Source organism: Indicator indicator, chromosome Z, assembly GCF_027791375.1.
Source record: "Indicator indicator isolate 239-I01 chromosome Z, UM_Iind_1.1, whole genome shotgun sequence".
NCBI classification, from domain to species: Eukaryota; Metazoa; Chordata; class Aves; order Piciformes; family Indicatoridae; genus Indicator; species Indicator indicator.
The window spans coordinates 38,550,448-38,576,701 of NC_072053.1; the positions used below are offsets into that span (position 1 = coordinate 38,550,448).

At 41.3% G+C, this 26,254-nt stretch overlaps 1 protein-coding gene across 1 annotated transcript in view; it reads right to left on the minus strand.

Moving 5' to 3' along the window:
- Nucleotides 1-421: 421 nt before the first annotated feature.
- GLIS3 (GLIS family zinc finger 3) overlaps nucleotides 422-26,254 on the minus strand; it is a 174,613-nt gene continuing 148,780 nt past the window's right edge. Inside the window, exons 7-10 of the mRNA XM_054398070.1 lie at nucleotides 22,946-23,108; nucleotides 15,053-15,234; nucleotides 2,985-3,167; nucleotides 422-579 (exon numbers count right to left, since the gene is read on the minus strand). Coding sequence (XP_054254045.1) covers nucleotides 422-579; nucleotides 2,985-3,167; nucleotides 15,053-15,234; nucleotides 22,946-23,108 — 686 coding nt within the window. The remainder of the gene's footprint in view (nucleotides 580-2,984; nucleotides 3,168-15,052; nucleotides 15,235-22,945; nucleotides 23,109-26,254) is intronic.

Genomic DNA, 26,254 nt, shown 5'->3' on the forward strand with positions numbered 1-26,254 from the left:
TTTTTTCTTTTTAAAGGAATTTTTTTAGCCATGTTCTTCAATAAGTCCACCCATTCAGCTTGAAAAGGTTACAGCCAACAAGCAGTTTTCTTATTCAGTCTGTGAATTCCCTTTGAGAAATTAAAAAGAAGAACGAACAAAAAAGTGGAGCTGCAGTGTCACTGATGAAAAGCAACAATTTCTAAGGTTTTGGCAAAGCTTGTGCTCTCCAAACATTCTGCTTCTCAGCTGACTGCTTGATTACAGGATGAATGTTCAGTGACTGCTTTTTTCCTCTCCACTATGTATGTATATTAATTCATATCCCCATACATACATGGCAGTTTCAGGTACAGAAAATTTTTGTAGAGAAACACCAGAAGAACAAGATGAAACGTGACTAGTTCTTGTAATTAGTACTTGTAACTAGATTTATATTACTTTAGCCTTCAGTGTAGACAGAAGAAAGCTGGTTAGGACAACAATCCACTGCATTTACTTGTAGCAAACTGCTATCCTCTGGCATGGTGTGAGCTGAATCACCAAAGATACCTGTAGACCCTGCTGGAAAAAAAGAGTTAAAAAAATTAATCAGGATAACTGCTTCATGGAGAATATCCTAATATTTATGCAGAGAACTGGAAATGGTTTTAAACCAGACAAACACAAGCATGCCAACATATGCATGAAATTATTTAATAATTACACAACTTACTGCTTATAAAGGGAAGAATTTCAGTTTTGTCAGACTAAAGACTGAAGTACAGCAGACTTCATCACTACTAGCAAGTGCTAGTTGTGCCCATTTACTGGGTACAAAAAGTGTGCTAATTTAAAAAATAAACTTAATTCTTGCCTATCTAACTTCATTATATCAAAGATATAAGAGGCTATAAAATAGTGTAGAACTAATTTGCTGTAAAGCTGACACTGGCACATGATAGCAGTAATCACAGGAGTTCCTGTTTACAGAAAACCTCCTGTCTTTTGGGTGACATCTTTACACACTGTGAGATAACTCTTTCAAGTCACAGGTGCATGAGCTTCTTAATGCATGAATGAAAGACCAAGGGTAAAAGAAATTTCAAAGCACAACGAATGTTAATGAAATATTTCTGGGTGCATAGAATCAGTCAGGGTTGGAAGGGACCACAAGGATCATCTAGTTCCAATCCCCCTGCCATGGGCAGGGACACCTCATGCTAGATCAGGCTGGCCAGAGCCTCATCCAGCCTGGCCTTAAACACCTCCAGGGATGGGGCCTCAACCACCTCCCTGGACAACCCATTCCAGGCTCTCACCACTCTCATGGTGAAGAACTTCTTCCTCACGTCCAGCCTGAATCTCCCCACTTCCAGCTTTATTCCATTCCCCCTAGTCCTGTCACTACCTGATAGCCTAAAAAGTCCCTCCCCAGCTTTCTTGTAGTCCCCTTCAGCTACTGGAAGGCCACAATAAGGTCACCTCAGAGCCTTCTCTTCTCCAGACTGAACAGCCCCAACTCTCTCAGTCTGTCCTCATAGGAGAGGAGCTCCAGCCCTCTGATCATCCTGGTGGCCTTTTTATTTAAAAACTTGGGTGTCAGTTGTGCTTAAGCTCTACCATTAGGTCGGCTGTCTTTTGCTGATCCTCCATATTCAGACAATGTTGCAGGGTGCTCCAAATCCCCCCACCTTCCCTCATTGTCTATCAGCAGAGGTCTGAACAGGGGAGACAGAGGTGTGAAACGCTCTTCCCCTGCCCTGGTGACAGTAATCACCACCGATTGTCCCTGCCGGGTGGAGGACCCACAGGTATTTACCGGTGTGGGGAGAAGCCCGCTGGGATTTGGAAATGTGATACGGGGGATATTTCACATTTTGGCCTGGACAGATTGTCTAGGAATATATAAAAGGGTGAGCAGAGAGCAGTCGGCGCTCTCCCTTTCTGTCGCTCTCCCTTTCACACGGCTCACCCGTGGTTTGGGCCAGCTCATTTCGGCTCTGCCATTTTGGGCGCTCGTCTCTCGCCGCTCTTGCTCACTTCTCCCCGGACCGGCCCAGCTGTGGGACCTGCCTGCCCCACCGCAGCCTGGGACCGATCCTGCTCGGAGAGATCCTGCCGTGACCCTGCCTGCCCGGGACCTGCCTGCCGTTTCGCTTCTCCCTGGGACCGATCCTGTAAAGCCGTGAGCCTCGAATCGCATCACAGATCGGCAGTTTCTGGAGCCTGTCAGAGAGAGCGAGCCGGGGACCCACTCCAAATTCCTACTCCGATTTTCCTGAGTAAAACCAGCCTCCTCATATTTCCCTAAGGGTTATTGGTCAGCCTTTTGATTTCTAAGTGGGGTGAAGCTATTTGTGGCTTAACCTTTTCCAGTCTCTGAACTCTCGAATTTGTATTAAAAATTGTCGTAAGCATCCTGGAAGAATTCGTGACCAAATAGAACCTGTAAATAATGTTTAACAGTTTTGTACATAATTTTGGGGTGGGATTTTTGGGAAAATAAAAATAACTATATTTTTATAATTCCTGCCTTGTTAATTCAACCCTAAACTAACACAGATGATTTTCATCCTTCCAGAGCAGCATGCAAGCCCCTTATGTACTTTTCAGCTAGGAAGAGACTAAGTCAGGTGTTCTTGTCATGGAAATGCAAATAGATTACATTCAAGACTGAGAGAAATCAAACATGAATAAAGCAAAATCAGTGGTTTGAATTATTTTAGGCCCCTGTTACAGTACTTAGAGCAGAGTAGAGTGACTATGCAAATACTACACAGGGCTCAATGAATGGCACGTCAAGGCAAATACATAACCTATGACTGTCTGGCCCCTAGTGCAGTCTGTATACGGACCAGATCTTACTGTGACCCAATGCCAGAAAATCCAGAACAACTTGAAAATCTTCACCTTTTAGTGAAGATTCAAGTCCACCATGACAGATCCCAGTCACACAGATCAAGCAGATCTGTCAGTCCACAAAATATACACAGTCGTCCACAAAGTCCCCTCCTGTCACTTACCTGTAATAGCAGAATGAGATGAAAAGGTCTGATGGAAAATGCCCAGTCCTGCCTGACCTGCTGATGTGGGAATTAAGCAGTCTTCAAATGGAGGAACCATATTGCAAGGAGCACCATGTTGTACATTCTTCTGAGTGTCAGCATGATGTGGAGGGCAGACGGTCTGAAGATGCCCATAGAAACCTACAATAAGGTCAAGAAGATATTCATGGTCAGGCTCAACAAGGCTCTGGGCAGCCAGATCTAGCTGAGGATGTCCCTGCTTACTGCAGAGGGGGTTGGGCTAGATCACCTTTGGAGGTCCCTTCCAACCCAGACCATTCTATGATTCTATGAAAAAAGTGGTCAGTAAAAGTCCTTGACAGATGTACAAGGGATAGTATGAGGAACCATGGTTGTGAGAATGATAAAAACCTTGACTGCAGTACCACCAGGACCTAAATTATTTTCTACCAACAAATAAGCTTCAATATGAAACTTCCTAAGACTTCTTCCAGTTGCTTCTACTTCCAAACACCATCCACCTAGTGGACATCATGATTCCAGCTTGTGAGAGGCATTGACTGAGAGGCAAAAGCTGAAAATTTTCAGGAAATCTTTACTCTGCAGTCCTGCAGTCTGAACTGATACTCTCCAGATTTCACAGTGGGCTGCTGCCTAAGAAATCTCAGGAAATGCTTAATTAAAAAATAACTAAGATTACCCAAGTAAGGTCTGCATAAAATCTGAAGGTCTGTCACTGATGCCAAGATTGGCTGAGGGGACAGGCATATAAGACTCAGAAGGACTGCTAGCTGATGATCTACATGGCCTGCTGATGATAAGTACCAGGGTGAGTGTCCAACCCACGCAGCAGTAGCAGTGAGTCCACACAGAAGAGAACCAAGACCCCAACAGGGGTTTTGTTCTTAAGTTGTTGGGGTTTTAATTTTTTTTTTATTATTCCTTAGGTGATAATTAAGCATAGAATGAATTTACACTTAAATCTATGTTGAGAAATATATTTATATAACAAAAAATGTGCTTCTTGGTAAAGCAGGGACAGATATGCAACCTAAGAGGCACAGACAGACATTCTGCAGTAGGTTGGCCTGAAGATTTTTCTCATGGAATCAAGGTCTTTTGTACTCCATAAAAAATTGTTGCTGAGTCAAAGCCTTGGTGATTTTGCTTGGAGTCTGAAAGATGGCTTTTTTAGATAAAAAAATGTGGTATGCATTAATTTCTGTTTTCTGTAATATGTTATTAGAGTACATGTTGGAAATTAAACATCAGAAATTCAGTAAGAAAAACTTTCTTTTAAGAAAAACTGTGAATCAAGCTCTTCTTTGGCAGTACTGAGGCTCCTTGTTCTCACCACTCTCCATGCATAAAGGAAAAAGGAAAATACATTGCATTACCTCCAAGATGTTACATAGAAATTTTGGGCCCCAACTGTCCAAAAATAGGCCAAAGAGTGACACAGACATAGGAGATTTTATTGGTAAACAGATTATTGCCTAAGGGCTGGTGCGCTGTTTTCCTGATGAAGAATGTGTGGTGGCAAGTCATACCAAAAATGACCAAAAAATGCATCTTCTGTATATAACTCTTACTGCAGATACTGGCTTACAATCAGATTTGACTTCAAAAAGTACTAGGAGAGAATTAGAAATTCTAATCTGGATAGTGTGGTGGTTTCAGGGCTAGACCTTTAATTTCTTCTCACAGAGTTCAAGCAGAAAGGTGAAAGAATGTAAATAAATCACAACTGGGTGTAAGAAAGCAAAATAATGATTATTCTAAACACTTCCATTGGAGATATAGAAATGTTTAAGAGTCAGTACTCAAAACAAGGTATGGGCAGTCTCTCTCTTGTCTTTCTGTCTGGTGTTTCTCTGCTGAGCAGTCTGCTGGCTTTGGGAGATAACACACACACACACATACTGACCTTGACAAGCTAAGTTTAACAGCCTCTCTGCTGCTTGGCTTTCTTCCTTCTGACAGTGGGGTCTGGGGGGGGGTCCTTTAGGGTGGGGGAGGAGGGGAGAAGGAGAAGCAGGGCCCCTCTGGGGCCAGGGGGCTTTGTTGTGTTTTTCTGTTGATTGTGCATATTTGTAAATGTTGTGAATAGTGTATATTTGTACACATTCATTGCATTTCATCATAGATTGTAGTTTTGCCTGTAAATACAGCTTCATTTGCTTCTGAGCTGAGTTAGCCTGGTTATTGTTAATGTGGGAGGGGAATTTCAGCCCACCAGACTGTAACAGGGATAGTCAGCTCAATTTCATCCTTGCACATATTCAGGAATTAGTACTTTCCATACTGAGTAGTTAGGAAAGCATATTTATACCATACACTCAGCTTTCATGCAAGGGATCTACTGATGTCCATGAGCAGTAAGAAAGCATGTGTAGCAAACAAACTAGCTGACAGGATTAAAAGCTCATCTCCCTCCTTAAAAATAATGGGATGTTTGGGTCAGCATCATATGACAAAACCCCTTTGGGTACCATATAGCAGTTCAGAAACAATGAGAAAGGTATCTCAGAGAATAGAAGATTATAAGCAAAGATCCTTTCATGGGAAACATGAAATCACAGCCTACAGATATTTGAGAGGGGCATGTCTAAATGTTTTGTGTGTTATATAGAATCACAGAATTGTTTTGGTTTATAAAGACCTCGAAGATCATTGAGTCCAACCATCAACACAAGACTACCATGGCCATTAAACCATGTCCTGAAGTGCCATGTCCACACATTTCTCGAACACCTCCAGGGACTGTGACTCCACCACTTCTCTGGGCAACCTATTCCAATGCCTGACCACTCTTTCAGTAAATAAATTTTCGCTAATATCCAGTCTAAACCTCCTATTTCAGGCCACTTCCTCTTGTTCTGTTATCACCTGACACTAGGGAGAAGAGACCAACACCTACCTCACTACAACATTTCAGGTAGTTCTAGAGAGCAATGAGGTCTCCCCTCAGCTTCCTCTTCTCCAGACTAAACAACCCCACTTCTCTCAGCCTCTCCTCATAAGACTTGTTCTCTAGACCCTTCACCTGCTTTTTTGTCCTTCTCTGGACATGCTTCAACAATTCAATGTCCTTCATGTAGTGAGGGGCCCGAAACTGAACACAGTATTAGAGGCTGGGCCTCACCAGATCTGGGTACGAGGGCATGATCACTTCCCAACTCCTGCTAGCCATGGTATTCCTGGTACAGGCCAGGATGCGTCTGGCCCCATTAACCACCTGAGCACACTGCTGGCTCATGTTCAGCTGCCTGTCAACCAGCACTCCCAGGTCCTTTTCTGCCAGGCAGCCTTCCAGCCACTCTATCCCAAGCTTGCGACATTGTGTGGGGTTGGGACCTTGTTAAAACTCATGCAACTGACCTCGGCCCATCAATCCAGTCTTCCTAGCATCAAGCAGATCAACTCTTCTACCCAACTTAGTGTCACCCACAAACTTACTGAGGGGTGCACCAATTCCCTCCCCCAGATCATTAATAAAGACATGAAAGACAACTGGCTCAAATACTCTTCCCTAGGAAACACCACTGGCTGCCAACTGGATTCATTTCCATTCACCACCACTCTTTTGGGCCTGACCCAGTGAAGCATCCACACATTCAAGCCATAAGCAGCCAGGAAACAGTGTCAAAGGCTTCACTGAAGTCCAGATAAACAATATCCACAGCCTTTCCCTCATCCATTAAGAGGGTCACCTTGTTCAGGTCAGGTCAGATCATCTTTGTCAAACAGGGTCTGCCCTTCATGGCATTGAGTGCACTCTCAGCAAGTTAGCTGACAACATCAAGCTGTGTGGTGCAGCAGACATGCTGGAGGGAAGGGATGGCATCCAGGGAGACCTTGACAGGCTGGAGAGCTGGGTACAAGCCAACCTCATGAGGTTCAATAAGATCAAATGTAAGGTCCTGCATCTGGGTCGAGGCAATCCCAAGCACAGATACAGGCTGGGCAGTGAGTGGCTGGAAATCAGCCCTGAGGAGAGGGACTTGGGGGTGCTGGTGGATGAGAAGCTCAACATGAGCTGTCAGTGTGCACTTGCAGCCCAGAAAGCCAACCAGATCCTGGGCTGCATCAAGAGAAGTGTGGCCAGCAGGTCTAGGGAGGTGATTCTCCCCCTCTACTCAGCTCTGGTGAGACCACACCTGGAGTACTGCATCCAGTTCTGGAGCCCCTATTACAAGAGGGATATGGACATGCTGGAAGGTGTCCAGAGAAAGGCCACCAGGATGATCAGAGAGCTGGAGCTCCTCTCCTATGAGGACAGACTGAAAGAGTTGGGGCTGTTCAGTCTGGAGAAGGCTCTGAGATGACCTTCTTGTGGCCTTCCAGTAGCTGAAGGGGGCCTACAAGAAAGCTGGGGAGGGACTTTTTAGGCTATCAGGTAGTGATAGGACTAGGGGGAATGGAATAAAGCTGGAAATGGGGAGATTCAGACTGGACATGAGGAAGAAGTTCTTCACCATGAGAGTGGTGAGAGCCTGGAATGGGTTGTCCAGGGAGGTGGTTGAGGCCCCATCCCTGGAGGTATTTAAGGCCAGGCTGGATGAGGCTCTGGCCAGCCTGATGTAGTGTGAGGTGTCCCTGCCCATGGCAGGGGGATTGGAACTAGATGATCCTTGTGATTCCTTCCAACCCTGACTGATTCTATGATTCCATGATTCTAACCTGTGCTGACGGACACCTGAACCTAACTATTTGCCTATTCATTCATTACTAGTAATTAGAAATGCTTGCCTGGGGCATTCCATTTGAAATCATGAATAAAAAGTATTTTAAAAATAAAAAAATTATATTGGTAATTTCCATATACCAACCCAAAGAAACCTTCCAACCTCAAATCCTTCTACATGTCTCTGTGCTTAAAAACATGTCACATAGAAAAGGCACAGTGGCAAACTTCTTCTGGATTGTGGCTAGGAGCCAGTGTATTTCCATTAACATTCCTACAGAAGTGTGCACATGGGACCTCTGCTTGCTAAAGCAGCACTGAGGGTTGATGTACAGGTAATGCAATTCACACATAATGAGAATGGAGAGAGGAGAAGGGTGCAGTGCAGGTGGGTTTTGAAGTTGTCCAGAGGAGACTCCACAACCTCTCCAGACAGCCTGTTCCAGTGCTCTGTCACCCTCACTGTAAAGATTTTCCTCATGTTGAGGCGAAACTTTCTATGTTCAAGTTTGTATCCATCGTTCCTTGTCTTGTAACTGTGCACCACCGAAAAGAGCCTGGCCCCCTCCACTTGACACCCACCCCTCAGATATTTATAGACATCGATCAGATCCCCTCTCAGTCTTCTCGGTACTCAACAGCCCCAGGTCTCAGTCTCTCTTCACAGGGGAGATGCTCAAGTTCTCTAATCATCCTTGTGGCTGCTTTTTGGATTCTCTCCAGCAGGTCCCTGTCTCTCTTGAATTGGGGAGCCTAAAACTGGACACAAGACTCCAGAGCAGAGTACAGGAGGAGAAGAACCTCCCTAGACCTGCTGGACACACTTTTCTTGATGCACTCCCAGAGACCATTGGCTCTCTTGGCCACAACAGCACATTGTTGTTCCATGGAGAACTTGCTGTCCACCAGCACTTCAAGGTCTTTCTCTGTGGAGCTGCTTTCCAGCAGGGCAGGCCCTAACCTGTACTGGTGCCTGCTGTTATTCCTCCCCAGGTGCAGGATCCTGCATTTGTCCTTACTGAACGTCATGAGTCAGCCTGAACCTGCACCTGGGAACTCAGACCTTATGGGGAGATCTAGGTAACAAAGGTGAGTGAAACATAGTACTTGCATTTTACTTAGTAGTCTTGCAGTACACTTCTGTGTATACACAATGAGATAAATGCCTAATTTACACATATGTAACTAGGTTAAATCGGCCACATAGGAAATAACTCAGAAGAAAATTTCAGTGTTGTGTCTGAAAACTCGCAGGAAAAGAGCATTTTGACTTAATATAAAAGAATAAGAGGGGGGGGGAAAAAGGAAAAAGAAAAACCAGAAGCATGCTTTCTCTTCCACAGCAGGCAGAATTTGGAGGCTCTGCACACTCTAGAGAGCCCATTCAATTAATTGTCTTTTGCAGGAGCTAGGGGCACTTTGCAGACTTAGTTGCAAATGATGTTTTCAATTTTTATTTTTTTTTAAAGGATTAACTGCAACGAAACTGCAAACAACACTGCAAAGCATGTTAGGAATTCACAACCCATCAGTGCTTAAATGTTCATTCCTGACATTTAATAATGAGCTGTGATATAATAAAATAAAAAGAAAGATAATCAAAACTAGACTTAGAAGCTACACTGTTATTGACTGTTTTTACCTCCTTTAATAATGCTTTTAAAATAAACGCTTCTCTCGAACAGCAATAGCACACACTTGTGAGTTTACTGCTGAATCAGATTCATGTACAGATTCACAGATTGCAGTGGGCTGGAAGGCACCCTCAAAGGTCATCTTGGCCAACCCCCCCCCTGCAGTGAGCAGGGACACTTCCAACTAGATCAGATTGCCTGGTTACCAAAAACAAACATTCCAATCTACAGCAGACTGAGCCAGCTGGCAAGACCATTCAAGATGCATGCTGACATATCCTTTCACATAGCTCTTTGCTCATTCTATGTTTGTGCCTTTCTCATAGCATCCTGTTCCTGATGCAGAATAATCTGGCAGTAGCTTTCACTATTTCTAGCTGAAGTCTGGCAGGAAAACTGCTTACCTTGGGGATGAGCTATTGTGAGTCAATCCTCTGTGTTTGCTCACTCCTCGCGTCAGCTAAAGAATACTATCTAAACTCCCAAGGGAGATGGTTGAATCTCCATCCCTGCAGGTGTTTAAAAGACATATAGATGTGGTGCTAAGGGACACAGTTTAGCACCAGACTCAGTAGTGGTTGGACCTGATGATCTTAAAAGTCTCTTGCAACTGAAACAATTCTATGACACATTGATACAGTAACCACTATTTGAAAGACAACCCACAAAAGTGCACAAAGCACTTTCACTAACTTAAAAACTCTCAAAATGATTTTTTAAGATTCAAAGAGAGTATAGAAAAATAATTCAGATTTCCTAGATAAATGTTCTTTTCCTGATTCAGTGTTACAAATATCAACCTTATAAAATGGAGAGCTACAAATAGGAAAGAGCAGACACTGTTCTCCTCCTTTCAGTTACTTGGCACTATTCTAAACGTCTTTGTCCACGTCTGCAGTGCACCAGCTCACAGTGTGGAGGTCATTGAACTGAAGCCCAAACATGATATAGCAAACTCTCATAATTGGTATCAGGAGCTTTTTCCTTTCTTCACCTGGTGCTGTGCCCAACATAATCTACACTACTTCTGAATGTAAGATAACATGGAACTAGATGCCATTCACGCCCTACACAGCTGGCCCCTTGTTTGAGATAGTATCTGTTAGAGAACTAGCTGTAGCATCAGTATTCTGTGTTTTCATAACAAAAAAAGGGAAAACAGGTTGGCTAATAAAGTTCCAGGAGCTGAACCTTTCTTCTCAGGACTGCACTCTGGATTACATTAAGTTGTTCTTGTATAAAACTATTTAAACTGCACACACAGAGAGTTATGTCAACTGCATTTCTTTGAATTAGTAGACAATAGCCAACACCCATGATGTCAAGATGCAGAATAAAGAGTTAACATGATAGCATTATTTCCTTGTGAAGATTTTAAAATATGGTAAATAGATGTATAGTGCAAGAATCTCTCCTATATGCAAGAAGCTCTTGTCCTTCATCACATACACTGGAGAGACACTGTGCATGTGAAAATCCCAGGTACACAGCCCATATGAAACTCACAGCTCAAATAATGGTCCAGATAAGTTTGTGACAGAGTCCTCATCCCATTAAACTAAAGTGGACAAAGATTTTGTTACAGGTAAGTAAAGAATGACTGGACAGTTATCATTTGCACAAAGTAAGGAGTTTATGATGGACATGTATTTCCTCCTCAGACAGCTCTCTGCCTGGCACTATAAAAAGAGAGCATTTTCTCAAGAAAACCATTAGAATTGCCATTAAGATAGATATATCACAGGTATGTAAAAATAGTGCTCATACGCAGTATATTTCTACACTGTCCACTTAGTGAATTACACAAACATCAAGTAATCATTTGGTACCATCTGACTGTGAAGAATAAAAGGAAAAAAAGAGTAAGACAGAGATATGAGTCACATATTGTGCAGCCAGACTGACTTACAAATGTGAAAAACTAGAAATGTTCCTATTTATTTAAATCTGATTTTTTTTTATTAAAAGAGAACTGCTACTACTAGAGCTGTGTATATAGATACACTAGGGGAGCTACGCATATCAGCTAACAGTTTTTTTAAAGAAATGGCAACCTTTTTTATTTTTAACTGAATCTTTTGTATGTGTTTTTTTCTTCCATTACTCACTCAGCACTGGTCATCAGCTATCTAATGAGTTCAGCTGGCACAATTTCAAAGGACAGTCAAGTTTCTAGTGCAAAATTGTTCACCATACAGAAGCATCTAAAATCAAGACAGCTATGTCCATGAACAAGGGAGCTTTACCTCACTTTATACTATAAGCACAAGATGCTTGCTCACTGTGAAGGAGTTCCTATTGCTGTTCTTTCCTTTCCTACCTTACGCATCTCTTCTGACTTGTCTCAGAACAACACCTTATTCTTCCAGCTGCCTATATGCTATGTCTTCAGATACTTCTAACTGAGATCCCTGTATTTCTTCTTGGCTGAAAAGACTCACCAGTACAATACAGGTCCTGGGCCAATTGTTGAAGATTTCCGGGACTGGTACTATCTTCTGTTCTGTCTACAAAACACATTGTACAATGGTGTACAAGACTGTTCAACTGTGAAATCACCACTCCAGTCTCCAGTTCAGAATAGTTTCAGATATGCTACATCTGGTATTTCAATAAATGACATTACATTCTAATGAAGAGAAAATAAGAGCTTTCCTTCTGTAGCTCAGTGAATTGTCTAACCAACATTTCATACAGCAAAGGAAATTTTTAACTTGACAAGAGCAAGGAGAGGGAATATTTATTATATAATATTAACAAAGACAATAAAAAACCTTACTGTGTATCTGATGCTAAAGATCACTCAGAACAAATAATGACATCTGAACTGTAGACAATATTCTTCCACTGAAAAGCATTTTCACAAGTAACTATTAGATTTAAAAGGTTTGTCAGTCTTGCATCTCTTACACCATTTCTTTCTAAAAAAATCTCTGAGATCTCCACAACCTTTTAAGATGCTCAGGCTTTCAGTAAGAGTCTGATTAGAATTTGTTTTCTTCAAAAAGCCTTTGGGCAATGAAACCCTTTCTTTGTCGGTACAGCAAATTTAAATGGAGTTGACAAGTTTAAGGCTACATGCGGAGACAAAAATGTCACCATTGTTTGGTAGCAGACTGAGCTGAAGTATCTATAGCTACAGCACTTTAAATCTTGAAAAGACAGGTTATGAACTGCAGGAGACAGAAACTAACAGAGCTTCCCACAGACACTTTTTATATCAAACAGTCCAGGCTGTGAGGTAACTCCATGGTGTTTTTCTGCATTATAATGATGTGACCAAGGAAGATGGCAATCTTTCTATTGCTGCTGGGGAAACATGACCATGAACTCTTGAAAATCTGCTTTTGAGAGGGAGAGTTCAGGCAAGCCTTTCAGGACAAAAAAAAGCTTTCAGTGTAGCACATAGGAGTGAGACAGCTGTGCTCACGTTGGAGGAAGCACATTCTGACAAAATACCTCTTATGACAACAATAGGTTCATCAGTCTTTGAAAGAGCATTTAATACCCAAATGTGACTATTGTATTGCAATGCATTATATCTTTCATTTCAAAAAATTCCCCAAACCCCATAAATTATAATTCAGCCCACATTGTCTTCCTTCTGGCTTTAAGTGCAGAGATCTTTACAATTGCAACTTTAAGTTGCTATCTCCATGTAATATAAATTGCTGTCAGCAATGTCTACTTTCAATACAGATCTTTCCAGGGCAGTGCAGCAAACACAGTAATGCTAACATAGGACTAAGTAAGGTAGGGGTTTAAGGGCCAAGCCCCTGAAGTTACCCATTTTTTGATTCCCTCAGAAGACAGCATTAAGCTCTATCTTAAATTTGGATGTGGAATGGGGCTTCAGTCCATATGTTACAATTGCCAAGATGAAGGTCTCTGTTGGGCCTTCTTTTTATAATGCTTTGAATGACATTTGTCTTTTGTCCTTTTCAATCCTCATAGGACTGTAGGAAGGGGAGATGGGCACACAGTAGCATTGATCTGGCCTGCCCTAAAGAGAAGATGCCCAAACAGACAGGGAGTTGCACATCCAGTGCAAGTTTTGTGTAGAGAAAAAAATAATCTGAGGTGATCTGTGAGCTTCTGGGAGGCAGGATTCTTTGAAGACTGTTCAACTTTGGAGCAAATGATTGTGATTCCAGCTTCTAGACTTACTGAAGTTCTCATAACCATGAGAGGAAGAGGGTGATAAAGTCATCTACTGACCTAAAGATAATTTTTGGTGGCAGGTAGAGAGATCTTAGTACCTGGACACATTTCTGGAATACGAGTCCCTGTCAAAATACTCAGTGAAGAAAGGAACTGAGTAAAATGTACTGAACAGTGGAAGTAAGAAGGCAAACCTGATCCCTTCATGTCCCATATGCTAGGGAATGGGAGCTAGGAATGCTGGTGGACAACAATTTCACCATGAGTCAGCAATGTGCCTTTGTGGTCAAGAAGGCCAACAGTATTCTGGGGTGCATTAGGAAGAGTGTGGCCAGCGGGTCAAGGGAGGTTCTCCTCCCCTTTTACTCTGCCCTGGTTAGGCCATACCTGGAATATTGTGTCCACTTCTGGGCTTCCCAGGGACAGGGAACTACTGGAAAGAGTCCAGTGGAGAGCCACAAGGATGATTAGGGACTGGAGCATCTCTCTTATGAAGAGAAGCTGAGAGACCTGGGGCTCTTTAGCCTGGAGAAGACTGAGAGAGGATCTTATAAAAGCATATAAATATCTAAAAGGCAGATGTCATGAGGAAGGGGCTGAGCTCTTTTCAGTGGTAGACAGTGATAGGACAAAGGGCAATGGGTACACACTAGAACACAGGAGGTTTCACTTGAACTTAAGAAGAAACATCTTTACTGTGAGGGTGACAGAACACTGGAACAGGCTGCCCAGAGAGGTTGTGGAGTCTCTTTCTCTGAAGACTTTCAAAACCCACCTAGAAGCGTTCCTGTGCAACCTCCTCTAGGCATACCTGTGTTAGCAGATGGGCTATGTGATCCCTAGGGGTCCTTTCCAACCCCTACCATGTTATGATTCTATGAATTTATTGAACCTGCTCTGGTATTTTCACATATGTCATGATAACAAACGGTATATTAATAAATTTCATCCTAGATTATTTGTGATACTTTAATCAAAGAGTAGAGAAAGCCAACAATGTTTACATCCATTGGTAAATGTCATGATCTAGTACTAATCAGTGGTGTACAGGCCCACCAGCTCCTGAAAGAAAAGCACCTAGCTCAAATTCTCTCACATGTGGTCTAGAACAGTAAGAAGAACACCTTCCTTTCTACCCTTCATATAATAGTACTGACACCTTCCTTTCTGCTCTTCACGTTCACGAACTTTGGGAGATGACTCAGTGTCCTGTCTCACTCCTTTGTCTAGAGAGACTACTTCCATCAGTGGAAAAACATACAACAAGCCTGTAAAGTCAGGAGGGATCAGAAGCATAATATCAGAAAATCAAAAGCAGAGACCATCAAAGAATTATTTGCAGTTGTATTTCAACAACAGCTCTGAAAATCAGTCTGAAGAAAACCCCATAACTCCACACTAAGATGATTAACATTTAGCTAAGAACTTTAATGATATCTGAAGGCAGGGTCCTGAAGGTTACGTCCCAGAGTCTTTCGAAAGGAAAGGTGCCTTAAAAATACCAGCACCACCTCTTGAAGCACTTAAGTGGAAGACAAACAGCAGTGTCAAGCAGCTTCATTGATGAAGATTTTCCATCTTACCTTGGATGTGGAGGCTATTTGGTTGAAAAGACGGGTCTGCGGCTGGCCGGTATGTCTTTAGAGGCGTTCCTGCAGGCTGTTGAAGGTGGGAAGGTTGTGGAGTCCGTCTTTGTGTCATGTGATGTGGAACTGAAATTTTCTGGGGGTTGATATGGTGAGGAGAAGGAGCCAGAGGAGCAAATCTAGAAATTTGGAAATGGAAAATTTGAGAAAATTCGAAATCCTCAACAGAGGAGAGTTAAAGACTGTTTCTGCTTTACTTAGATTCCTGTAATGTTTAGCAGTTTGCATAGATATAGACTTCCAAAATATCAGTGTGCAGCCCGGAAACACAGACAATGTGTTTTCAAATGGTGACATATCATTAGATTTCACAACAGGAAAATCAAAAGGTTGGATTTCACACTTATCATAGAAAACTCCTTTTAACTTCTGTGTCAGATTTTAAGTCTTAATGGGAGCAGATACATTATGAGTGACCTGATTTCTGAGGCATTGCCAGCTGTCTCTCGTTGAGGCTTTGCATCAGCTGTATCTGCCAATGAATTACTGTCCTTCCTCACTGCAAGTGAGTGGTCAGTTCTGGTCACTTGACATTGAGGTGTTAGATATTAGGTTTTAGGTTCTAGAAATCTAAAGATTTCTAGGCATAGAGTTATTTGAACATAAACAATCTGAAATCAATATAATATTGTTTCAAGGAAGGTGTTTAATCACTTCCAGTTGGGCAGAGTCTGACCACACTGAAAGTTTGGTCTGGACTCAAAGTACAAACCTACAAGCCCAGCAGAGGAAGAAAACCATCCAGACTGAACTCGGTAGTGCAGCTGACACATAGTTTCACCACTTCTGTGGCATGTTGTCACTACTGTCACAAGTGTGTCACTACTACAAGGATACACACTACTTTGATGATTTTATATGAAGGTCTTACAGACTTTGTAACTCAACATTTTTCTAGATTTGCACAAAATTGCATACCTCGAGGTACATTTCAAATAGATGCTACAGTAATTTTTGCAGATGTATCTAATTAGTAAATGAAAGATCATCCTGGGATTGGGAATTGCTGAAGGCCACTATTGCATCCATCAGAGAAGAACTGGTAAGGCTAACAAAAGAGTCAGGATATTTCTCCAAGAGGATGAGTGAAAACTCATGTAGTATTGTGGTAGTTTTAGACTATGCCTTCAAAATTTTTCACAGATCTTGAGCAGAAAGTTGTAAAAATGTAAATAAATCACTATTGGGTGTGAAAAGGAAAATAATGATTATTCTAAACAATTCCATTCGAGGGATATCTCCCATAAGATTTGGTTCCCAAAACAATTTCTCTCTTCTTCTTTTCTTGCTTCATTGCTGGGGAGATACTAACAGGCTTTGCTGACCTTGACTGCTTTCTTTTGTCTGCTATTAACTTTCTCTTCTTCTCTTTCTTTCCTTTGTATAGGAGGATTAGGGGGAGGCATGGAAGGGGAAGCCATTACAGCTTCTTCCCTGGTCTTTTGGCCCGGGAGGGGTCTGTGTGCTGTTTGTTAACTGTACATGCCTGTAAATATTGTAAATGTTTGTATACATATTCATTGCATTCCACTGTAGATTGTAGTTTGGCTTATAAATACAGCTCCATTTTCTTCCAAACTGAGCTATTCTGGTAAAGTTAATGGTGGGGGAGAATTTTTAACCCACCACAAGTATCCACATACAGATCAGCCTCTCTTTCCACTCCTGAAAGCAAGCTGTAGGCCTGTGCTAAGGAAGAGCATCTACCTACCCTTCTCTGTGGTGACTCTGCTCAGTAGCTGCTGCTTGGAGGGAATAGTGCTTGCACGTAACATAGTCTGACAGGACGCTAAAGTGTGGGTTTGGTCCCTTGTTCTCCTGAGTTGGACCTCACTATATCAGATGAAGATTTTTAACCTAGCAATAAAGAATGGTTTCCCTCCAGAAAGGTAAGCAAGCTATAATCTCACCTTGAATACAGCAGGTGGTGTGACTGTGGTAGTGGCACGACAGAACACCTCTGGATAGGGACATCATAGGGGTTATAACTGCATGTAAACCCAAGACACCTGAGAATTCTCATGCTGCAGCTCAGAATCATTACCTCCCACACAATATCTGCATGATTTTTTTTTTTTACTTGATTTGAAACCCATTTACTGCATTTCTGGTACGTGTGTGATTTACATTTGGAGCATAGCAAGTGTCAAGATGAACTCTGGATGATTTACTTTCTATTCAGTTTTCTTTGAGAATTGTGGGGCTTTGTGATGATTTGATATAAACTTCATAAACACATGTATTATTTCAGATATGCTATGCAGATGGAGGAAATAAAGACATCACTACTAAGTCACTGAGTCTTTAAAGTGTCAAATATTTCATTGTTCCAGGTAACTGATGCACTGCAGACTTAAAGATATACTGAGAAGAATAAGAATAAAGCATGTACCTGTTTCACAATAAATTAAAGAATAAATAATAATAAAAAAGATTAATCAATAGCATTTTGTGATAAAAATATCCAATTTTTTAAAAAAAATGTTACAACTACCTGGTTTTATGTCCTCTGAGTATGAAATGGAGATAGTATTTTGTATAGCACTGACAGAGAAAGATTGTTATTTGCTGTCAGAGACTAAATTCAATGCATAGGTGATCTTTTATTATTACTGTTATTTCAAAAATCACAAATTATTATCCTCTGGGTTCTGAAAATTAATTTGTGAAAACTGATTCCTGAAAACCACTTTTAACTAGCAGACAGCCACAGTGGAAAAATCCTTTTAATAAAAAAAAAAAAAAGAAAAAGGATTTTTTTTTTAAAAGTGAAAAGCACAGGTTTGCAGATTTCACACCTTATTTAACATCCAAAAATCCTCCCAATAATAATGCACTACTTTGTATAGCCAGACAGGAATCCTTTTTAGTAGACTTTAGCATTGTTTATAATGACTTACAAGCTACTTCATGAATATGGGTGACTACAGTTATCTACTTTTACTTCCCTTCTGCCTAACACAAGAGAAAGTGGTACTTGTCTCAGTCCACATTTGTCCCTGAACAAATCATAGCATGTTACTGGGAAAACTGCAAATTTAATTTTGTTTCTGAAACAAAACCAGGACCAGCTTCTAACCCCCCCCCCCCCCCGCCCAAAATGCCATCAAGGACTGTGGGGAAGCTGTGAAAGTGATGCAACCTGGAATCAGCCAGGTTTGCAGAAAGGTACCCTCTCCTCTGTCTGCTGGACACCATCAGAGCAGGAAAGTTTCTGGAGCCACCAAATAGCCTCTCCTTTTCCAAGAGTAGATAGGAAATGTCACACTGGGCAATGATTAGATTTAGAAGCAAGCAAGATGGAAATTGATGAAATTAATTAAAATGGCACAGGTATGGGGGTTTTATAATGACCAGAACTGGTCAGAGCTGTATGAAAAGAAGGTTTTACTCTAGCATTTGGTTCTTCTACAAGGTCCTTCTTCATATAGAATTTCAAGTGTTTCCAGTCTCCTTGATTTAAAAACTGGCTGTGCTGAATCGTCGGGGCATCAAAGGGCTGAATGGGTTCATTTGTAGGTGGTGTAAATAGTGAGAACAGAGTGGTACAGATTTTTTTTTTTAATTAAAATTCCCACCAAGCAGAACTGTCACTGCAATCCAAGACAATTGAGATAGGTATTATAACTGTGATATCAAGTTGTCACTCTTCAAGCTGATTGGAAAGATGGAAAGCAAGAGAATTACCACTCAAAGCTCTGCTTGACCTGAGGCTTTTTTTATGGTGCTCCCTTTTCCTCATGAGAATTTGAAAGACTCATTACTTCTGAACCCACCTTGGCTGCTGGATTGGTGGATTTCACATGGGCCCTTCCCTCAAGCCAAGCGTCCTGCCAGCCACAGATCCCATGTAGGGTCCAGTCTGGGCATGTTTGGGGCATGTTTGGGGCATGTTTGGGCATGTTTAAGCAGAGAAATGATGGTTATCAGTTCTAGCCTTTGTCTGGTAACAATTCTGACAAAAATTAGCTGGCTGTACAAAACAGGTGAGCAGAGAGCAGGAGGCCCTTCTCTCTTGGGTGTTGCCCACCACACACACATGGATTATAAGCAGAAAAGTAGTTCAGGAGGATTTCCTGATAAAAAGAGACAAAAGAGGAATTTCCACAATCAGCCAGCAGCATTGTGAGTAATTGATATATTTCTAATGTCTCTGAGAAATCCCTGCCTTTTGTTAGTGGGGTAATTTACTGCTTTTGGATCTATCTTTCTCAAATACTGTTCTCAAATTATTTGTAACCATTCCTATATTTTGAAGATATTCTCAACCAAATAGTGAACATTTATAATCTTTAATAAGTTTTGTATATAGTCATGTGGGAGGCGGAGACATATTAACAATTCATATTTTTATTAATTTCTCACCTTATCACCCCTTTATTCATAACACATAGCCTCTAGGATCTCCTGTCAAGTTAGGATGCATCATACTTCATGAACATATTACTAATTGTGATTCACAGAACAGTGAAAAACCACTTGGAACACCAAGTTCACCTGACAAGTTCTGTTGTGGCCTCATAACAGTTGAAGACAGTTTTTAATTTTTTTTAATTAGATTTTTTTCCAGCTTCCTTGAATGCTCATATCTTCTTTTATTACAAAAAATAAGTGAAAAGGAAGGCATGTAAATATTCCCTTTAATGCATACATATTTGGGTACTATTATCAGGTACATTCGTTGAATAGTTGCAGTATTTCTTATTAGGGGAGCACTGAAAGTTAGTACCAAAGAGCTGAAAAAAAACAAAAAGTAAATCTGCTTTTTTATAATGCATGTTCTTTCCTTTGATAAATTAAGTTGCTTCTTGGATCCAAACTCTCTTATCTGACTTGTATTCTGTGTACATTGAGTTTTGTATACAGAACGAAAGTATTGTAAGATGTGTCTCCTGTGTGGTTGTTTCTCACATTAAAAAGGCTTGGTCAAGACCACGCTCTCCCTTCCATCACCTGTGTGGAGAAAGCTGCACAAGAAGCTCTGTAATTATTTCTCTACCCCATAGTACCTGTATAATTAGGGAAAGTGCTTATTTCCTTCTGCTTCTGCCACTCAAAAAGCTGAGTCTCCTGTCCAAAGGAATACATGACCTGCTCTTTATTCCCCAAAGCAGCCAGGCCAGCTTGGATCAGCTTCAGGTCAACCAATGCAGGCTGTCACAGAGGAGAGTACTGGGCAGCCAGTTCTACCTCCGGAATGACCCGAGGCATGCACAACTGTATCAGGGACCACACATCAGGGGGAAAACAAATTCCCTGCTTGCACCTTTAAATCCTGGAGTCCTCTCAATGACAAGATTGGGATAAATAGGGTGATTCATGCCTTTCAAAGACACCATCTCTGGCACCTTGTATGCTGATTGTTGGTTTATTTAGTCCTCATTTCCACAGCTATCATCAACCAATGACGTGGTGTAAACAACAGCCCAATCGCAGGGCACTGGGCAAGTGGACTATATTACATTCAAAATGCAAATGCTGCATTTGTTTTTCTCTGAAACATTTCCCTTAATTTGTACTGCATGTTATGTAATCAAACCAACACTGATGATTTTTTTTGCATTTCTGAATTTACATTGCCACTTAAATGAAGATACCCAAACCTTTTCACTTAATGCAAAGTAGCTTCACATATGGGTAAACAGAAACATCTCCAACTAGATCAGGTTGCTCAGAGGCCCATCAAGTCTGACTTTGAATGTCTCCAGGAATGAAGCCTCCACCACCTTCCTAGGTGACCTGCGCCAGTGTTCCAACAACCATCACAGTAAAGAAATTCTTTGTAATCTCTAATCTAAATCTACCCTTCTCTAGTGTAAAACCATTTCCCCTTGTCCTATTGATATATACCCTTCTAAATAGCCCCTTCTGAGCTTTCTTGTAGGCCCCCTTCAGGTATTGGAAAGCTGCTATAAGGTCTCCTTGAAGTCTTCTCTTCTCCAGGCTGAACAACCTCAACTCTCTAAGCCTGTCTTCATAGGAGAGATGCTCCAGCCCTCTGATCATTTTTTGTAGCTCTCCCCTGGATGCACTCCATTAGGTTCATGCCCCTTTTGTGTTGTGGGTCCCAGAGCTGGACATAGTCCTACAAGTGAGGTCTCACTAGAGCAGACTGGTAGAGTCACCTCTCTCAGTCTGCTGGCCACACTTCTTTTGATGCAGCCAGGGATGCAATTTGCCTTCTGGGCTACAAGTGCACATTGTTGGCCTATGTCCAGCTTTTCACTCACCAGCACCACCAAGTTCGTTTCTGCTTGGGCTGCTCTCTATCACATCATCCCTCAGCCTGTACTGATAGTAAGGATTGCCCCAACCCAGGTGCAGGACCTCGCACACATTGAAGGATGTGTCTGCTATGGTCTTACACCAGTAACTGCCTCAGAAATGGGCTAACGAGAAGATCACTGGTTTTCATAATGAAATTTGTACCTGTAACAACCTTTGATCTGTTCCTGCCTGTCACTTTATGGTCTCACAATTGTTGGATATGGATGTTGGTCAGTTCACACACTGGAAAGACAACTAGACCAGGAAGGAAGAGCCTCTATGTCTGGCCAAAAGCATGGGAAGCCTCAGAGACTGCACAGGCAGACAGAGTCAGGGGTAAACGTCAGGACTATGTGGCCAAGAGTGGGGAGGAAGGACTGAACATGAGCTCAAATCACCATGAAATGGTATGTTTCATCTCAACAACTTTCAGTGGCTCCAGAACTGGCTGAATTCACACATGCTGTTTTAAATCAAAAGTATTTTCATTATCAATTCCCAAAGCTATCATATTCTTCCACCTTCCTGACACAAGACAGAATGAGTGCTGCTTTCCTCCAAAGAAATTATGCTCATTTATCAGTAACTGAAATCTAGTGAATGCTCTTTTCAGGTTTATAATCAGATACTTTGTCTTCTCCAAATTACTGGCAATTCTGTCACTCAAGGAAATGAAATACATCAATGAAATACAGCAACTTATCATTTGGAACACTGAAAAATGCATAAACAAAAAATGTTTAAATATCCATATATGCATACAATAAGAACTCAATATTTTGTGTGATGGTTTATCTTCCTGACTTTTCCACTGAAAATCTATTTGCTTAGGCCTCTTCAGTCTCATGAGTTGGTAGACCTCTGGTTCAGCGAACTAAGTAGAGATCTACAATCCCATACAATATATAAATAATTGTTAAGATTGCTGAAAATGTTTTAGTGTGTCTAAACACAAATATGAAACCATTTCCAAGCAATCTGCTTTCACAACACTGAAATATCTAAAAGAATGAAAACAGCATAGATGAAGGGGTTTGTATCCAGCTAGCATAAAATAAATCCTGAATATAAATCAAGATATCCAATGAATTGATTTTTTTTTCATTATCTATTGGTTTTAATAAAAGGGGGGGGAAAAGAAAAAAAATCCTGAAGAAATACTTAATGTTGAGAGAGTAGTGACAGAATATGACTCTGCTACCACAAGTAAACAGAAACATGAATCTCAAGGCTCTCATTCTGTAAGGTATGACTGGGCTCCTCTGAAGTTTAGTGTCCCAGCCAATATAATATTCCTTGCTCAGGCCATTGGTGGAGATCAATAGAGGACTGGAGGAAGTCTCTGAAAGGGAGATGGATAGAAAGCCTCCCTGCCAAGGCTAGGATTAATGGAATCCCTTTTAATTAATTTCCGTATGTAAACCCATATCCATAGCAGTTGTTATCTGAGGGCTGCCACCAGTGATTTTCTACACACTGACAATTCAGTTTCCACCCATCCTGGAAGATATGAAGGTAGTCCTGCCCCAGGCTGAGCATGGGAAAAGCAGGGGCTGGTCTTACCTCTCTGAGTCCATGGCTGAGAGAAGAGTTAACTGAGGGGGAGGATGGAGAGGACTACCCTGTGCGTTATGTCCTGGGGAGGGGTGGCTGCTGGGGTGGGACAAGGACACTGCCCCAACTGCTGTTCCACTTCGACTTGCCTGTGTGCTGGGGAACACAGCCACTGAAAGCAGAAGGAGAGAAACGACCCTCATCAGGCAGGTGATATCACAGATAACTGACCAAATACTAATGGATAATGCCTCCTCTAAAGCTGTAGTGACAATTCTTGACAACTACCTAGTTTTTCTCAAGCGGTTTCTGTCTGAAGGGAAGAAAAAGCCATCTAAATAATCTTTAATGCTCCCAAATGACACTTTAATAAAACCAGGGATATTTTAGCTGTGCTTTTTGTCTTGGGAATATTGTCTGAAGAAGGCTGCACATCTTCTCTAGTTTCCTGTTGAAGAAGAGGTGTCAAATACCTTGTAATTAATATATATACATATATATATATATATATACACATATACATTCAGGCTCAGTGAACAGAAAGCACAGTTTTGTAAATAGTTACTTCCTGTATTTTCCATTCATCTGCAAAACCCCCAAATTTCTTGAATGGGTAAACACAAACTCAAATATTGCTATTATTGCCTCCCCAGTACCATATAAAAATATTTTAAATTAGCATTAACAAAATTTAATGATTTTTCTATGAGGTTGCTCTCGTATACGTTCCAAATAAGGAAAGATTCTGCTTTTCATTTTTATTTTTAAACAGAAAGCAACACAGGAGTCCCTCTAAATGTCTTAATTAGATTATTACAAAATCCTGTAATTTCATTTTCAGAATTCCTTTAAGTCAGGTAGTAAGAAGGTAGGACACTGATTACCAAATCCCTCTGAAAATCCAGTTACTAAATTATTTTTACTGACATCTGTGTCAGGTACCTTGTGTTGATATTGTATGTCAGCCAAATACATGATTTTAAATATTTTATGAACCCTGAGAATGGCTTAGGTAGGCTGTCTACAACAAGAAAATGATCAGTCACTGGTTGGTTGTGACAGTTTCTCTAGAAAAAAAGGTATTGTTTATGCCTAGGTAGCAGAATACAATTCTACCTATAAAACTCATGTTATATTAGTGAATATGTTAGACTATAATTTATTGATAAAGTCCTATAATTTAAACCAGTTACCCAAAGGGTATTGTCACTGGTAAAAGAGCTTCCTAGGCTGAAATATCTGCATGGATGCTGCAGTCCTAGCAGAATACAAATTAGGAGCAACCCCACCATGGATTTGTCTTGAAGAAAATGATTTCTCAGGTCACAATTTTGAATGTTGCTACCCAAGATCAAAAGGGTGGAAAGACTACTTTATCTCCAAGTCCTCAGCCTATTTCTGGAAAGCCACTATTCATCCTTACAAGCCAGCCTTCTGATACACAAGGCTAAGATAGAGTTAAGGTCAGGAGCATTCCTGGACATCCTTCAGCTTCTGAAAATGACAGACCATGCAATATGACAGATAGGAAACCACCTTCTGAATAAAAATATCTGATAAAGGTGCTGTGGAGGTTATGTCACTTTTTATTGGAAGCTGACATCAGCCACACTGGTGGGCAAAGCTGGAGAAGGTGAGACTGCTCTACCACAAGGCCAAGAGGAACAAGAAAAATGCCTGCAGCTGCCCTCAGCACTAGTCTCAATTGCTTGCTAATTCTTACATGGACCAGAGCTTCCTATTTACAAATTAAGTGACAGCAGACCTCTGACAGTAGAAGGCATCCCAGACCTTAAGAGAGGTACAGAGGATGCAGACCCCACAGGGAGATGAAGCAGCAGAGCAACTCACTAAGAAAGGGCTGAAGAAGAACTTTCCTCTTGGTGAAGGGAAGGTAGCTTTTGTGTTGTTTTGTTGTGGTTTTTAAATTTGTTTGTTTGTTTGTTTGAATTGTTGTTGTTGGTTTTCTGGGGGGTTTTGGGGTGTTTTTTGTTTGGTTGGGTTTTTTTCATGAACCCCAAAGATCACTCTCCCCATACCCATCTTTCAGAGTAACATCAAGACAAAAGCAGTGGGGAAACAAAAGAATAACCTTTTGAATTTATTATTTTATACTTAGATGCAGCACAGAAGAAAATACTTTAAAACAAGCAGACATTTTGGCAGAATAAACAAAATGGTACATTGCAAAGGGAACCCCTGATTATCTAAATAAACAGAGACCATTTATTTCTTGCAAAAAATATGCTAACTTGCATTTTTCCATGAGAAAAACATCAAAATGCGTTAGAAAATACAATGACTTAGTTTTGTAGTACTGTGATCTTTGAGCCTTAATAAAAATTCTTCTGGGTTGTGGCTGATCAGGAGCAAAAAGGCTGGACTATGTGTTTCAGGCATAAGTTAGCAAGGGTTGTTCTTCCCTGTCAGAGCTGTTCTCTGCCACAACCATCATAAGGATTTCAGGCAAATATTTTCTAAGTTGTGCTTGCACATTTCTAGGTGGTCCAGGTAACAGGAGCAGCAGAGCTTCCCACAGGACTGCACAAGACCTGGTGACTGTCCCTGGGAAAATGTTCTCTCCAGCCAGGCATGGGCAGTCACCAGTTCTTTCCCTGAACCCGAGCAACCTAAAGTCCACTGCGATATTCATCACTGCAGCTACTCTAGAACCCTTTGGCTAGTCTGTTTCTAATGAAGAGATAGTACATAGTGTAAAGTGAGGCTACATATGGCAGCGACTAAAGAGGCAGACAGGGTAGTTAACAAAAAAGCATACATATGTTATGCAACAAAAAAGATGACTGTTGTATTTCACTTAATTCACAGAATCACAGAACACTAGGGGTTGGAAGCGACCTTGAAAAATCATCTAGTCCAACTGCACAGCCAAAGCAGGATAAATATATGTGTGTGTGTCTATTGACAGGATGAGAGGACATTTCCTCAAGTTGCACCAGTGGAAGTTTAGATTGGATGTTAGAAGAAACTTCTTCACTGAAAGGGTTATCAAACAGTGGAACAGACTTCTCAGGGAGCTGGTTCAATCCCCATCCCTGGAGGTGTGTAAAAGATGCATGGATGTGGGGCTAAGGGGCATGGTTAACACCAGACTTTGTGTGGCGTCAGATAATTGAAAGGCTTTTCCAACCTATATGATTCTAAGATTCTATGACTTAATGGCACTGGAATAATGAAATCTCTTCCTGTTTATACTATGTAGCACAGACACATTTCACCTAATATGTTCTAACAGTTCCAGTAAAGGTTAAATATGTTATTTTTTGGAAAAGGCTCAAAGTGTTGTTTTGTTGGGGT